This window comes from Carassius carassius, chromosome 34, assembly GCF_963082965.1.
Source record: "Carassius carassius chromosome 34, fCarCar2.1, whole genome shotgun sequence".
Taxonomy (NCBI): Eukaryota; Metazoa; Chordata; class Actinopteri; order Cypriniformes; family Cyprinidae; genus Carassius; species Carassius carassius.
The window spans coordinates 23,280,530-23,297,857 of NC_081788.1; the positions used below are offsets into that span (position 1 = coordinate 23,280,530).

The following is a 17,328-nucleotide window of genomic DNA, read 5'->3' on the forward strand; positions in this document are numbered from 1 at the left end:
ATGTTTTGCTCACATAAGTCATGTAGGTATCACACATCATTAATGGAATTTGAAGATGAATAACAACACATTTGAGCAATGCTCCTAAAAAGCTTCATCCATATGTTTCAGCTTTAACAACAAAATGCTAAATTACACTTGGTCATTCATCTGACTTACGTAAGCGCAAAGGCCACCAGAGCTCCCACCACGACTATGAAGTCCAGAATGTTCCACAGGTCACGGAAATAGGAGCCATCGTGTAAGATCAAACCCTGCTCAATCATCTGAGAAAGATATGATAACAACATATCATTGACAATGGAAGTCGTGGCCTAATTCTTAGAGAGTTGGACTCGTGACCCAAAAGTTTAATTTTGCAAACTGAGGAACATACATTAAAACCAGAACAATCCATGAACTTACCTTGATTATCATTTCAAATGTGAAGACACCAGTGAATACATAATCAAAATAGCGCAGCACCTATTACACAAAGACAATAATCCAAAAATCATTACAATGTCAGCATTAGCAAACACACAATTACAAGAGACTTAAGAGACATTAGCACCGCTTGCCATTGACTGCTAAATTTGAACAAGCCAGAATGTTGATATTCTCATGATGGATCTACCAACAAAGTCACAGCACTAACATTACCCTTACTGTATAGATTTAAATACAAGTTTGTGCATTTCTAAAAGGGAAATAGGCTTCTTCTTCAGCATCTAAAACATAGTTTTTGTAATTCATTTACATAGACACAAGATCTCATCATCTATTACTGAAAGAGTCTTAGCATGTAATTAGCTGTGGTTTTCTACAGCTGGTGCACTGTCACTAGGGAAATTTAAAACCTTTTCTATTAGCTTGCAAAAAAATGCCAAACACTTCTACACCAGCAGGGAGCAACATCATCAGAGCCAAAAAAACTCAAACATCTATCTACTGTGTATTTATTTATATTATCAAAAATGATTTGAAAGATTGTACATGGAAATAAATTATTTATTTTTTATTTGTTTAAAGTAACAGACAGATATTTAATTTGTAATGACACTTGGGAGTTTTTAAATCAACATTTTTATATAAAATTTCCTATGTATGCATTATGACAAATGTTAGGTCAGCATTTTTTTTTTACTGTGACAAATAATTTTTTTAAAATCACAATATTCCATTAAGTATGTCATTTAATATGAAATATGAAATGAAACTTGCATGCATTATAAAAGTATTAGGAAATTACTGTTTACAATAGTTCTAGATACAGCCTTTCATACTGCAGAACATGAGAATTACCCAGAAATATTAATGACAGCTAATGATGGATAATGGGTAAATTAACTAAGTTAACGATAATCAATGTATATAAGTTTCCTTAGAAGCACTTAATAAAATATAAATGCACTTCTAATTTAGACCATCCAAGAACTGTAGCAGAACTGTTTGCATATGGGTGTTGTATACACAATTTTTGAAAAATGGACACATGGTAATGTAGGGGAAGTCTTACTTTGTTCCTGTCCGAATTAGTGTTGACAGGGTCTTCAGCAGCCAAGGAGATACTGCTGGCGGCGATCACAAGAAGGATTGACATCTCAAAATAACGAAGATTGACAATATAGTGGCAGGCCCTGCGGACCCTGTGAAAAAGTAAAATAGAAAATGTAAAATAGAAAAAAACGAGAAATGAAGTGATAAAATATTAATCAAATATAGAATACAGCTCTGGCTACATAAACATTCAGCCTTACGGGTTGCTGGGTTTGAAGATGAACATGCTGACAGGTGGAGGGGCTTCTGGTGCATCTGGGGTTTCATCTTCTTTCTCTGGTTTTAAGGCCTCTATGTCTTTACTATTACCTGTAAAATCCATGTATATATTAGAAATTGGGAGCTTTCACATGATGGATCTTTATGTTTACTTCAACTTAGCATAACTCAGTAAAAGAAGAAAGCTGAGAGTTTGTTGCACAAAAGTATTACAGATACTGTAGTGAGATGAGTGAAACTTCATTGGAAATAACATTTTCTTATTGTTATTTTTTGTTATTTTTATGTTTATTTCAACTCAGTATATTCAACTCATTAAATGAAGATAACTATGAGCTTGTTGCACAGTATTACTAATATAGCTATTGCATTGATATTATATAGGATGAACATTATGTAGATTATGAAGATATACTTATATGATATTATATTATTATAATATTGAATTATATTAAGTAATATAGATCCCTTCTATAGAATGTATTGGAATATATAAAATAATTCATTTGCTAAAAATCTTTATGAAAAAAATATAAGACTGTCCTTTTTGAGCATTAGAAATACAATGGAGTCAAAGTCACAAGTCAAATCTAAGAAAGAAGCTCATTGTGTGACTATTAGGATTTTTTTAAACAGCTTTACCAGCAAAATTTTCTTCTTTAGCTTCACCAAAAAGAGCATGTTTATGGCCATGTCATTTCTAGTGCACAGTTTGGTTTTGGTCTCCTGTAGCTAGATCAGCACCAATCCAGCACTAACAACAGTCAGTCTAGCAGGTCTTATCATCAGAGGTGCAGGGATGCTCAAACCTGTAATGGAGGTCAGCTCCATGGATAGCCGAGTGTCGGTGACCTCTGTCATGATGCTGGTGTTGAAGGAGGACTTATCCTGATTCAAGCATCCGTGGTTGTTATTATCTGTCTCGCCGGCACCCAAAGTTACCTGTGGGGACTGCTGGAGTGTGCTGTCAGTGAGCTGTAGAGTTGCAGGTTCTGAGTCCTGAGGTGGTATTTTGCGAGGGGAATTGGTTGGTTTGGTTTCTGATGATTCAGAGTTGTCTGGTTTGTTCTGCCTGTGGAAGGGGAGAAAATATAGCAGAATTTCTCTCTCCAGTACTCCAACAAAGAATATTGTGTACTTGGCCAAAAAAAAATTTGATAGATATATTTGAAATTAATATAAACTGTCACCATGATGTGATGTGAATAGAGCTGTCCAGTCATGATGTCAATTTGTAAATCATCCTGGAAGGCCAATGAACTAGCTTCCTCACAAACTTCTAATGGGTTTTGGAACAGCAGCTTTTTATTTATGAATAAAATAGGTTATGTGGTTAACATGACATTCATGTTTGTTTTACATGGCAAAGCTGAATTTTCAGCAGCCATAACTCCAGTCTTCATCGTTTCTCTGAGAAATCACTTTCAAAGACTTGAGGTTTTGATGCCAGAAGATAGAATTTATTATAAAAAAATAACTAAGCCGAGAGACCCTGCAGAAAATCTCTCATGTCTCTGCCTGCACACTTTTTATATAGGTTTCCATAAACAATACATATCATTCAGGCCACTTATGGCTAGTCTATATCTCCTCATGTCAGCATAATAATAATGCAAAGAGGTCTCAGTTTATTTCATGTCAGCACAAGATCACATGTTCTCTCTTAGTAGCTCCTCATATATTTGAGCACACATGCAGTTAAATACATGACTATAATAGTAGAATAACCCATATATGTATAACGTTATATTCATATTGATTATATTTAATTCATATTTTGATTAATAAAAATGGTAACACTTTAGAATAGGTAACACTTGTTAACTATTAACTATAATATTCTAGTAATATGCATGCTAATAAGCAACTAATAGGTGTTACCTATTCTAAAGTGTTACCTACAAATAATACTTTTCTTTAGATAAATAAAATACTATCATCAAACTTTTGAACAGTTGTGTATGTAAAGTGATACAATTATACAGTACAGACCAAAAGTTTGGAAACATTACTATTTTTAATGTTTTTGAAAGAAGTTTCTTCTGCTTATCAAGCCTGCATTTATTAGATCAAACATACAGAAAAAACAGTAATATTGTGAAATATTATTACAACTTAAAATAATAGTTTTCTATTTGAATATACTTTTAAAAAATAATTTATTCCTGTGATGCAAAGCTGAATTTTCAGCATCATTACTCCAGCCTTCAGTGTCACATGTAACATCCAGTCTATCACATGATCATTTAGAAATCATTCTAATATTCTGATTTATTATGAGTGTTGGAAACAGTTCTGCTGTCTAATATATTTGATGAATAAAAGGTTAAAAAGAACTGCATTTATTCAAAATAAAAAAAATTCTAATAATATATATTCTAATAATATATTTTCTTTACTATCACTTTTTATCAATTTAACACATCCTTGCTGCATAAAAGTATTGATTTTATTAAAAAAAAAGAAAGAAAAAAAATTACTGACCCCAAATTACTGACCAGTAGTGTATATTGTTATTACAAAATATTTATATTTTAAAAACATAGCTTCTTTTTTTTCTTTGTTTTTCTTTTTATTCATCAAAGTATCCTAAAAAAGTATCACATGTTCTGAAAAAATATTAAGCAGCAGAACTGTTTCCAACTTTGATAATGAATCATCATATTAGAATAATTTCTAAAGGATCATGTGATAATGATCCTAAAAATTCAGCTTTGCATCACAGAAATAAATGATAATTTAAAGTATAATACATTTAAAAACAATTATTTTAAATTGTAATAATATATCACAATATTGCATTTTTTTCTGTATTTTTGATCAAATAAATGCAGGCTTGATGAGCAGAAGAAACTTCTTTCAAAATAGTAATGTTTCTAAACTTTTGGTCTGTACTGTATAAATCAAAATAAATAATTAAACTACCTCTGTTCAAGCATCCTGCCATCTGGAAGGATCTGTCCATCATTCTTTGAATCCTTTTCATCTCCATCTTTCCATGGCCTTTGTTCTCTACTGTCAACACCACCATCTCCTTGTTTTGTTTCTTGAGCCCTGGGATCTGTTTGAGGTTCACGGTGACGTGGACGCCGAGGCCTGGGCCCCATATCTGGGGTCAGCGTGTCCCCCATCGCGGGAGGCCTGTACTTACGGACTGCCCGCTGACGCCTGTTTCCATTCAGTCTGGGGCAATGGTTGTTGATGTCCAGAGTGCCCTCGGGTGAGGTCTTTGATTCAGACAGCTCTGTTAGGGGTAGGTTCAGCTTCACTGGGGGTTCAGGGAGGGATATGTCCACAGACATTGGTGGCTCAGGTATTGGAATAGCTAAAGGGGGTTCAGGAATAGGAATGCACAGACCTTGCTCATCCAAGGGCATGTCCATAGCCATGGGTGGCTCTAAGGAAGCCTCCGGCATCGTGGTGGTTGTTGTGGTTCCACGCTTGCTGTTAGACGGAGATATCCCAGGCTTCTTCTGGTGAAGGCAGGCAAGTGGTCCATCATGCTCCTCACTGGGGCTGCTGAAAAGGATCTCACGGCTTGACATCTGTCTGTGTCGGCGCAACTGGCTGGTCCTCTGCTCCCAAACTGACATGGTCAGTCTCCTCCTTCTCTCTCTCCTGGACATGAAAGAGTTAGAGGCATTGAGTGGACGAGGATCAGCCAGACTCTCTGAATCCTCAAAGGAGTAGGCCGCACGGCTCCGGTGAATTGCACGCCTCCTGTACAGGTAGGGCCTTCTCCTCCTCCTGAGGAAAAAAGAGAAAGGACACACAATAAGACTGGATGGCAAACTAAATGTTTATAAACAGCCATGCCACAACAAAAACATTATTGCTCGTAAGCAGATCAAAACCCTTTCTACCCTTCCGAAAAGACCAACTTAGTCCAGTGGTTCTCAGTTGGTTTCGCATCAGGGCTCTATATTGCATCGGACATCAAGTGAGAGAAAAGACTGCATAAAATATATATACAGTACTGTGCAAAAGTCTTAGTCCTAGTATTTTCACCAACAAAAAATGGTTTTAAGTCAGTTATTTCTATGTTTTGCTGTAGTGTGTCAGTAGGAAATATCAGTTTACATTTCCAAACATATTTTTATTTTTGCACAAGGAGTCTGACAGCAGCCAGTGCTCCACACAGAGATCTGATCTCATTATCATCCAGTCTGTCTGGAATTCCATGAAGAAACAGAACAAACTGAGACGGACTAATTCCAGAAGAACTGTGGCAATTTCTCCAAAACGCTTCAAGAAACCTGCAAAGCTACAGTACTGTGCAAAGTTTTAGGCATTTGTGTAAAAATGCTGTAAAGGGAGGATGCTGTCAAAATAAAGCCATAAATAGATTTTATTAATTAACTTCTATTAACTTAACTAAATTAAATCAACATTTGGTGTGACCACACTATGCTTTTGTCCTAGGTGCACTTGCAAATTTTTTTAGGTAGCTTTGCATGTAGGTTTCGTGAAGTGTCTTGTAGACATTGCCATTTATTACATGACATTTAGTCTGTCTTAGTTTGTTCTGTTTCTTCATGGCATTCCAGACAGACTGGATGATGATGAGATCAGATCTCTGTGTGGAGCACTGGGTGTTGTCAGACTCCTTGTGCAAACACAAATCTCACTGGATTATTACAATTAATGGCAAAAATAATGTTTGGAAATGTAAACTGATATTTACTACTGACACACTACAGCAAAAGATAGAAAAAAACTGACTTAAAACCATTTTTGCTGGTGAAAATACTAGTGGCCTAAGACATTTGCACAGTACTTGATATATATATATTAGCGGTGGCACGGTTCACAAAACCCACGGTTCGGTTCGTATCATGGTTTTAGGGTCACGGTTTTCGGTTCTGTACGGTTTTTGTTGTTATCATTTCTTTTAATCTTTAACACTCCAGAAATTTCCTTCAGCATATGATATATAGCTTAATTATCCACAATTTAGGATACAGTATAAATTTTTTTTTTTATATGTAATCATGCATTAACTGAATTTGACTTGACTTTAAGCACATTATTGGGACCATCTCTTGAGTAAAAGCTAGGTGAGATTTTGATACAGCAAGAAAGAAGACATTGATGATGACATGCTTTTCGTTTATTTGGCAAAAAAAGGAGAATGTGTATGGTTATCTCTACAAGAACTTGTGCCTTTTTAGCACACAAAGATTAAAATTAACTTGAATTTATCAAACTGCCAACTTCAGTGTAGCTCTTACAAAAAATAAAATAAAAATAAAATTAAGAAAAAGAGAGGAACTCTTAAAGCTCTGTCTTTTAAACAAGTCAAAATACTTTAAACATAAATATATAATATAATGTAATAACATAATATAATGAGGATATAACAATAGCAAAAGCCATAATCATAAAGTCAAGCATAAGTTTAACCATCTTAACACAAAAATAGTATAAACGATGCTTCTATTCCCTGAGAGTGAGGATACATTTCTTTCACTTGAAATTAAATTACAGTATTTGGAAACTAGAGATTAAAGTGCAGCTGTATATATTTAAATATTAAAAACAAAAATGCTGGCTATCAAAAACGCAGCTACTCATTTCCCACTCCGAACGGTCACAGTGAGGAAACTTTCAGTGGCCCTGGAGGTCTTTCTGTAGTGAGAGCTACGTGGGCTGTGTCGGACAATTCTTTTAAAATTTCTCCTCGTGTCTCGTCATACAGTTTTGGAATTACAGTGGTGCCGAAGTGTCGGCGAGAGGGAATATTATACCGCGGCTCGAGTACATTCATCAGCCGACGAAATCCTTCACACTCAATTACGCTGTTGCATATATTTTGCTATAAACATCCACAATAATTTAGTTATTGCTATTGCCCTGTCCGACTTATCAAATGCTGCGGACAGTAGAAGTTGTTTCCTAACCGGTGCTCTCGTTTATGCTTAACAACACATTGGCGTGTGATGTCTTCTCAAATGAACTGTCATATTAGTGTTTCCATTAGCATATTGAATGCATTTTGCACAATGCTTGCAAACAGCCGCAGTTCTATCTACTGTTTTATTTCCGTTGTCATCGTAAGTAACATGAAATCCAAAATGTTCCCACCCACTGGATTAACGACACGGGCGCATCCGCCAACTCCGGGCAGCCTTCAATTATCTCCTCCACTTGTCATTTCTGCAGCACTCCTTACTCCACTTGTACTGTCTATTTGTATGTTTGCGCGAAACTGTCTGAGGCGAAACGAAACTGAGCACGGGGCTACATTGTGTATGCGTTTTACCGTGACAAGCGAACCGAACGGTTCGGGTGTTTTTTCATGTACCGTGCCACCCCTTATATATATATATATATATATATATATAGATAGATAGATAGATAAAGAATTTGGTTCCAAAATGCGATAAACGACATTTAAAAAAAAGTTTCGTCCAAAATCAGTACTGTATCTGGTCGATATTGAAAAGTACATTTTTAATTTGATGCAAAATGCTATACTTGCTGAGTTATTAGGTCATGTTTTCTACCTTTTTTCCAAACTGTGAGAAACACAAGTCTCCCTTCTCTGCAGAATGCGATATATCTGCTCAACCAATCACAACGCACCATTCCACGCACTCTAGACAGTAATGGTGATGCTCTAAACACCCTGGAATCCTAGTTTTCCTCATCTACTTTGTGATCAACAAACAAGGACTGCATGATAAATCGCATGTGATTGTCATGCACATCTTGTCAGTAAAGCCAATTCTGTGATTAATTAAAAAATTACTAAAAAAAACTGATTAATAGTGTTGGTAAATCTCCATCACATGTTTTCAGATGAAGCAGCATTTCATACACAGAGCTGTAGATCAGTTAGTGTGTTTTATTAATGCCATTTATGTTTTTATTAATACAGCACATAGCACTAGTCAACTAAATGTATGTAACATGGTAAAGATGAATGTACCTTTGGAAGTTAATAGTAAGGGAAATGTCATTTTGGAATTTCGGTGGTCTAACGTGATATTAATATTAAGATGTGTGCAACACATTTTATGGAGGACTGTTTCCTGATCCTGGGAGAGTAGACTAAAATACTCACAGAATGTAAGTATGTTTACTTTAATGCCGCTCCATCTAAAAGCACGTGATGGAGATTTACTGGTACTATTAATCACAGAACCGGCTTTACTGACGAGATGCACATGACAATCACATGCGATTTATCGTACAGTCCTTGTTTGTTGATCACAAAATACAAAGTAGATGAGGAAAACTAGGATGCCGGGTGTATTCAAAGCACCGCCATTATGGTTTAGAGTGCGTGGAATGGTGCGCTGTGATTGGTTGAGAGAATATATTGAATTCTGCAGCGGTTTGGAAAAAAGGGAGAAAACATTATCTAATAACTCAGCGAATATCACATTTAGCGTAATATTAAAAAATTGACTTTTCAATACCAACCAGAGACAATAATGATTTTGTCGGAAACTCTTTTTTAAAAATGTGCTTATTGCATTTTGGAAGCGAATTCTTCATATATATCAAAAAAAAAATGTCCTTAACATCAGAATGTATCAGTTGATTTATTGTTTGTTTCTTTCTTTGCTTCTCAAAAAATTATAAAACATTGACATTTATTATTGCTTGAATGAGCTGTTTTGGTCCATCATTATGTAAAAATTTAAATGTACTTTTAGTTTAACTTTTTATCTTTGCAGTTTCAATGTTTGGTTTCTAAATGTATCTAGAATTTCAATGGATTTATAATTCATTGTAAAAAACACACAAAGCCCAAAGATGTTTTTGGTCGGACTCTGGCTCGAAACTAATCTCTACTGCGCAGATTCTGGCTCCAAATGATGTCATTTACTCAAGATGGCAGCGGCCATACTGAGATGATTTGGCTTCACTTTTCTATATTGGAAGGAAAAGGAGACTTGTCATCCATCTTTTTTTTTTTACAGTTTATAGTCCCACATATGGGATTTCTATTTCAGTTCTATTTCTGATTTCAGTTCATATCAGATACACATAGCCGAAGTAACTGTAAAGTTCCCTCTATTTTTCTCCCAGTTCATTGGCCATATATTACTTGTATTTCGGGAGAAACTGGTGAATTCACGTACTGTAAATCTGACTGACAGGACTCTCTGAACTGGCAGATCATGCTCAAGATCATTTAGAAAGATTTTTAAACAAGAAAACACACTCATTTACACATATTTGTGAATTGGAATATCTGATTGTTCATGACATGGTACGCAAGTTTGTGAATATTTTAAATAAAAAAGGAAAATGAAATAAGACATCCATCTGTCATACAGTGTTATTGTGGCCGCGGTGTGTCACGTGACATGCATTACGTGCCATCATGGAAACAGTAAGGGGAAACGTTCTAAAATAACAGTCGCCTTAAAAAAAAATCATTCTGGGGGGACTGCTAGAATATTTTAAACTCACCACTGAAAGATTAAATTTTGAAAAGCCTATTTATATTGACATTCTAAATACATAATGTATATAGTGTATACCCGAGCAAACCTGCGACCCACCAGTTGAGAACCACTGGCTTTCAGACCATTCAGTTGACAGCTTGTTCAACAAGTACATCTTACTAGTTAAGAAATATGTAGAGCACCGGCATCAAAAAAAACAACATCATTGTGACCAGGCGTACTGGTCAGGTCAGCAGGGTAGCTGAATATGAGAACTGAATTATCTGTGGGCAAAATATTTAACAAACTGCTGTTAACAGGTATTCTATAACACGTGGTAGAAAGGGTCCATTAATTCTTATTTTCATGACTTTGTATTTTTGTGTGACAGGAATTCAAGGTCCAGCTTTTAAGGACAGCAGAGATGGAAAACAACTGGATAGAGTTGCAATATCAAAGTGTAAAACGAAACAGAAAAACTGGAAATAGAGCTGATCCAGAATGGAGAGAGAAAAAAAGAGTGTAGGAACTATAATTGCAAGAAATAAAATTCCAACCAAAGATCAGACTTGAAAATGTGAAATCAGGCATTTGATAAAGATGGTGGAACAGAAAGCTTCACCCAGATAGATAAATTAGGCGGTGCTTAATGTTAAAATTGAAATAAAACAGACTATTACTTACTGGTACTTGTACTCTTGTGTGGTCCGTGTAATCAATGAGCGATTGGTTGAAAACAAGACATTAGTGCTTTCGAGAACAAGGACAAAACAAGCCAAGCATCACAGCCCAAAAAGGTAATTGACTAAAGTCTGACAAATACTGTTTTCAGTAGCATTTCAATGCTCTACTACAGCCAATTTTTATATTTAACATAATATTTAACATTTAACATGTTGTATTTGTACTATTGCTGATAATAAACTAAATGTTTTAAGTTTTGGGCTGTGTAGCACGGCAGCAAAGCGTCACATGACAACATGATGGTAAATATATTACAACCCGAATTCCGGAAAAGTTGGGACGTTTTTTAAATTTTAATAAAATGAAAACTAAAGGAATTTCAAATCACATGAGCCAATATTTTATTCACAATAGAACATAGATAACGTAGCAAATGTTTAAACTGAGAAATTTTACACTTTTATCCACTTAATTAGCTCATTTAAAATTTAATGCCTGCTACAGGTCTCAAAAAAGTTGGCACGGGGGCAACAAATGGCTAAAAAAGCAAGCAGTTTTGAAAAGATTCAGCTGGGAGAACATCTAGTGATTAATTAAGTTAATTGATATCAGGTCTGTAACATGATTAGCTATAAAAGCTTTGTCTTAGAGAAGCAAAGTCTTTCAGAAGTAAAGATGGGCAGAGGCTCTCCAATCTGTTAAAGACTGCGTAAAAAAATTGTGGAAAACTTTAAAAACAATGTTCCTCAACGTCAAATTGCAAAGGCTTTGCAAATCTCAATCTACAGTGCATAACATCATCAAAAGATTCAGAGAAACTGGAGAAATCTCTGTGCGTAAGGGACAAGGCCGGAGACCTTTATTGGATGCCTGTGGTCTTCGGGCTCTCAGACGACACTGCATCACTCATCGGCATGATTGTGTCAATGACATTACTAAATGGGCCCAGGAATACTTTCAGAAACCACTGTTGGTAAACACAATCCGCCGTGCCATCAGCAGATGCCAACTAAAGCTCTATCATGCAAAAAGGAAGCCATATGTGAACATGGTCCAGAAGCGCCGTCGTGTCCTGTGGGCCAAGGCTCATTTAAAATGGACTATTTCAAAGTGGAATAGTGTTTTATGGTCAGACGAGTCCAAATTTGACATTCTTGTTGGAAATCACGGACGCCGTGTCCTCCGGGCTAAAGAGGAGGGAGACCTTCCAGCATGTTATCAGCGTTCAGTTCAAAAGCCAGCATCTCTGATGGTATGGGGGTGCATAAGTGCATACGGTATGGGCAGCTTGCATGTTTTGGAAGGCTCTGTGAATGCTGAAAGGTATATAAAGGTTTTAGAGCAACATATGCTTCCCTCCAAACAACGTCTATTTCAGGGAAGGCCTTGTTTATTTCAGCAGGACAATGCAAAACCACATACTGCAGCTATAACAACAGCATGGCTTCGTCGTAGAAGAGTCTGGGTGCTAACCTGGCCTGCCTGCAGTCCAGATCTTTCACCTATAGAGAACATTTGGCGCATCATTAAACGAAAAATACGTCAAAGATGACCACGAACTCTTCAGCAGCTGGAAATCTATATAAGGCAAGAATGGGACCAAATTCCAACAGCAAAACTCCAGCAACTCATAGCCTCAATGCCCAGACGTCTTCAAACTGTTTTGAAAAGAAAAGGAGATGCTACACCATGGTAAACATGCCCCGTCCCAACTATTTTGAGACCTATAGCAGAAATCAAAATTGAAATGAGCTCATTTTGTGCATAAAATTGTAAACTTTCTCAGTTTAAACATTTGCTATGTTATCTATGTTCTATTGTGAATAAAACATTGGCTCATGTGATTTGAAAGTCTTTTAGTTTTCATTTTATTAAAATTTAAAAAACGTCCCAACTTTTCCGGAATTCAGGTTGTAGATAAGAAGCAACAAATATAGTATTCTGAAACATTTTGAAATGCTGAGACAGTAAGAAACAAACATAACAGATATAAGACATATAAAAATGGGATCAATATGCATAAGCACACAATATTAGAAAAAGAGAGCACCCTGATTTATTTCTTTAGTAGTCACCTGGTCATACAAATGCATTTTGCAGGTAGGAACGTCCATAGTGTTCATGCTAACTGAAGGCATGCATTCATTTCCCAATTCTCGTCAAGCAGTATCAGACATGCTGCAACAGCCTTTTTTAACTTTGAAGTAAACATGCAAGATCCAAATGCCACAGGCCACAATTTCCAGACTGAGTTCACTAACAACCAGCTCTCTCACATTATCTCCCAAAATGCAGTAGAGAAGAGACCCTGTGGTATTCACATCATACCAATTTATTCTGACAAAGGCATGGCCTACATTGTCTCATAGACAATATTGTTTGTTTGGTTTTGTTATCAGTAATTATCCAGCAAACGTATTATATTCGTCTCTCAATAATGACAATAATGACAGTAAAGCCTCTTTTCTATACAATAACATTCATCACAAACATTGGTTATTAGTTATTTCAAATCGCAAGCATGCCAAAAAAAAGTATCTAAATATATATATTACAAGAAATGTTTTCGCAGGGTCCAAATATTACATTTGCCAAGCACCAAATGAGAATAAAAAACTGGATTTGAGGAAATCAAATTTCCAAATGGCTAGCAACTACAAGAAATTATGTATTATGTTGCAATTCAACTTAAACTGTAAGAATGATGTAAGAGATGTAAATTAATGTTTTAAATCAGAAAGATATATACTATGTACTAAAATTCTCATGTATCCTCTAAAAACTTTAATCACAGTGGGAAACATACCATTAGAAGTTTATCTAGGAGGCTGGGATGATTTTTTTCTCCAGAACTCAATGTGGCAACACAATATTTCTCTCATTAAGCCACCAAATGAATGTAAAAAAAAGAAGATCACAAAGTCGCTTAACATATTCATCAAAGGTGCAGTTTCACAGCGAAACGAACATGGACTCATCTTGTACATGATAGTGTGAATGACACAAGATGCTATTTGTGCTATTTGCCACTAAGAGGCAAGGAAAATTGCTAATTTAACCAATTGTTAGTAGTGATGTAATGATGCATGAAATGAGCTGGTTGAAATTCAATAAAAATAAGTGACGATACAAGATTGATATTTTAAACGAATCGTGATACATTTGGGGTGGGGGTTCATATGAGTGTATCTCATGGGGAAACTGACTGTATGGAGATAGAATTGTTGCATAATTCAAAATAAATAGATTATGACTCATAAATAAATGTAAAAAAAAAAAAACATATTGACAAACAAATAGAATGAGACCCACAAATCTTAAGAGTTTCACAAACTAATTAAATTCACAAATAAATATGAGATTTGCAAATAAAAAAAACATTATCACAAATATATTTTTATGTTATAAACAACTTTGCCTGGCATTAATTTTGTGAATAGCATCCTGTTCATTTGTAGATCTCTGCAAGCATTTGTGGATTGCTTGCTGTGTATTTGTGAATGGCTTTCTGTGCATTTGTGGATCGCTGTGCACATTTGTCAAGACGCTGACAAATACACAAATGCGTAGACTTCACCCACTGTCTACTTAAGCCAATCAAATAACAGCCACACTTCGCTGACCAATTGTAGCACGTTCTCGCTATAGCCAATCAAGTTTTGCTTTACAATCAAGGCGGCTAAATTAACTTCATTCATCAGCATTGGTACAAATAGGAAATATAAGGGCCATAAAAATTGGAGTTTGTCAATATCATATATACATATACACACTCATGTATTATTTTACTCATATCACTGTCCAGGCAGGTGTGGCAAAAAGTTATTTTGGACCATGCAGTTACATTTCTTGACTGAAAACTTCACACTTGACTTTTACCCCCTTTTAGTAACAGTATTTTTTGGGTTCAGGAAGCAACTTATATATCAACCTATATATATATATATCATTAAGTAGCATGTTAGCAGAGGTGAATCCATGCTTACAGGGACTTTCATCTTATATAACTGCTCTCAATTCAGCATTCAAAACTCACTCAAGTCCCTAAATGTACTGTGCTATCAATAAATATCAAAAACAGAAATTAGCTTCTAAAGCATCTATGATCAATCAATGAAAAGGTGATTGGACTGTAACGTTAAGGACACACTATGACTGGTCATTCTAACTTGCACATGCTCAACTACAGGAGTCTTACATCACATCACATCCATACATTGTTAAATTCCCAAAATTACAGAAAGATGCATCTGTGTGTGAACTCAGGTTATAGAAACTTTCATCTTTGAGTTAACCTCCCTATTTAGCCATCATATTCTCTTTATGTTTTGAGATTTAGGCTAGCTGGATGCCTCTTTTATTCTTGCAAAGGATATAACATATCACTACATATCCAGGCTGACCAATGTAAAGGCATTCAAAACTCTATCTGTGTCTCATTTCGGAGGCTGAGGTCAAATTTGTAGGCTGCATACTCATCATGAAGGATATCTTATTTAAGAAAAGTAACTGTAAGAAAATTCACTGTTATTTCTTGAGAGGTTTAAAATACTGTAATTAGTTTTTTACTTTGCAATTTAACAGTTGTTTTTCTTAAATGATGACGTATGCAGCCTAGATGCAGCTAGATCTGTAATTCTCTTTTTGATGGGAACAAAGTTGTCTCTATGACAACATAATTAACTAATCCCTGCAAAGACTGGGAAGCTTGCCGGTTGCTAATGACAACTTGCTGTTGATTTTGAAGCAAATTATTGTGCTGCGAGAATAAAGAGCCCCAAAAATCCCTACGAAATCAACTGAAGGAACATTGTGTACAACCTTCAACCATGATAAACAATTGTGTTGGTCTCAAGTAAATGCCTCTTGCAAAATAGCTGGGAAAGCAAAACCCTCAAAGTTGTAATACTTTTTCTTTACTGTTTCTAATTTCTTTGAGAGGTTCTCGAGAATTTTTCCATATCAGCATTTAAGCTCAAGAACTGTGTAACATTAGATTTAAACAGTACAGAGTTGAAGACATATCTGTAAAAGCAAAGACTTCAACTGTTTACATCAGGGATAGGCAACTCCGGTCCTGGAGGGCCACTATCCTGCAGAGTTAACTCCAACCCTAATTAAACACACCTGAACAAGGCAATCAGTGTTTTCGGGATTACTAGATAGATACAAGCAGGTGAGTTTTTATGAGGGCTGAAGCTAAACTCTGCAGGATAGTGGCCCTCCAGGCCCGGAGTTGCCTACCCCTGGTTTACATAGTAAGGCAACCATACAGCAATATCCCAGTAGACTCAAACTAGCATGTGTATCTGAAGATGCAAAGTCCTACAGATATACTTGGCAGACATTTTCTTTAGATGAACTGTAATTTACTGTCAATGTCACTGAAACTAGAATAAAAATCTCAGACATAAGACTGGTGTTAGTAGTGTTAGTGGGTATGTTAGCATTTCTTTTGAGAGGGCGAACGAGCAGGCAAGGGTGTACTTGGTTCACTTACTCTGAGGACATGAAAGAGGACATGGGCCCAACCTCCTTGGCTTTCTGCAGGGCATGTTTCTGATTAAATGCCTCTTCCTCCTCCTCTTCATCCTTTGTAACAGTAAGGTGTTTTTCGTTATACAATTGCCTTGCAAATCCTTCAGCATATATATAAAGCTAAAAGAACCTTGCGGGCTATACCTTTGTGAGCTCCTGGGCATTGGCCAAATTGTCAACAGCAATAGCCAAGAAGACGTTGAGCAGTGTATCTGAAAATTTTGTCAAGGGTTTTGGCTCAAAACAATGAGCTCTACAGCAATAACCATCAAAACTAAGAAGGACAGATTTAACCGAACACAGTATTGAAAAATCAGTATAGAGTTTCAAGTCAACATGCACTAATCTTAAAAGCTCAGCAATGTCAGGCAAAAAACAAAGCAAGTTACATTTTGTTGAAAGACCACAGAGAAAACTGTAGTGATGAATCATGCACAAAAAGAAGAGGAATGTGCATTAAGGTAGTAAATAGGGTCAATTTTTTATTTCATGTTGACTTCAGTGAAAACTTGAAGAATATCACTTGATTTTTAAAAAACTTTTACGAAGTTAAGATCCCAGAAAGTACATTTAATACACACACACACACACACACACACACACATATATATATATATATATATATATATATATATATATATATATATATATATATATATATACAGGTGCATCTCAATAAATTGGAATGTCGTAGAAAAGTTAGTTTATTTCAGTAGTTCAACTTAAATTGTGAAACTTGTGTATTAAATAAATTCAGTGCACACAGACTGAAGTAGTTTAAGTCTTTGGTTCTTTTAATTGTGATGATTTTGGCTCACATTTAACAAAAACCCACCAATTCACTATCTCAACAAATTAGAATATGCTAGAACATGCCAATCAGCTGATCAACTCAAAACACCTGCAAAGGTTTCCTGAGCCTTCAAAATGGGCTGCATCCGAAAAC

The 17,328-nt window shown here is 35.7% G+C and overlaps 1 protein-coding gene across 2 annotated transcripts in view; it reads right to left on the bottom strand.

Moving 5' to 3' along the window:
• LOC132114778 (voltage-dependent R-type calcium channel subunit alpha-1E-like) overlaps positions 1 to 17,328 on the bottom strand; it is a 132,714-nt gene that overhangs the window by 34,461 nt on the left and 80,925 nt on the right. Inside the window, exons 16-23 of one of the 2 annotated variants that reach the window (XM_059523098.1) lie at positions 16,527 to 16,594; positions 16,345 to 16,436; positions 4,684 to 5,505; positions 2,568 to 2,830; positions 1,740 to 1,848; positions 1,499 to 1,628; positions 406 to 465; positions 160 to 266 (exon numbers count right to left, since the gene is read on the bottom strand). In XM_059523098.1, coding sequence (XP_059379081.1) covers positions 160 to 266; positions 406 to 465; positions 1,499 to 1,628; positions 1,740 to 1,848; positions 2,568 to 2,830; positions 4,684 to 5,505; positions 16,345 to 16,436; positions 16,527 to 16,594 — 1,651 coding nt within the window. The remainder of the gene's footprint in view (positions 1 to 159; positions 267 to 405; positions 466 to 1,498; positions 1,629 to 1,739; positions 1,849 to 2,567; positions 2,831 to 4,683; positions 5,506 to 16,344; positions 16,437 to 16,526; positions 16,595 to 17,328) is intronic. The other variant, XM_059523099.1, reaches the window with a different exon arrangement.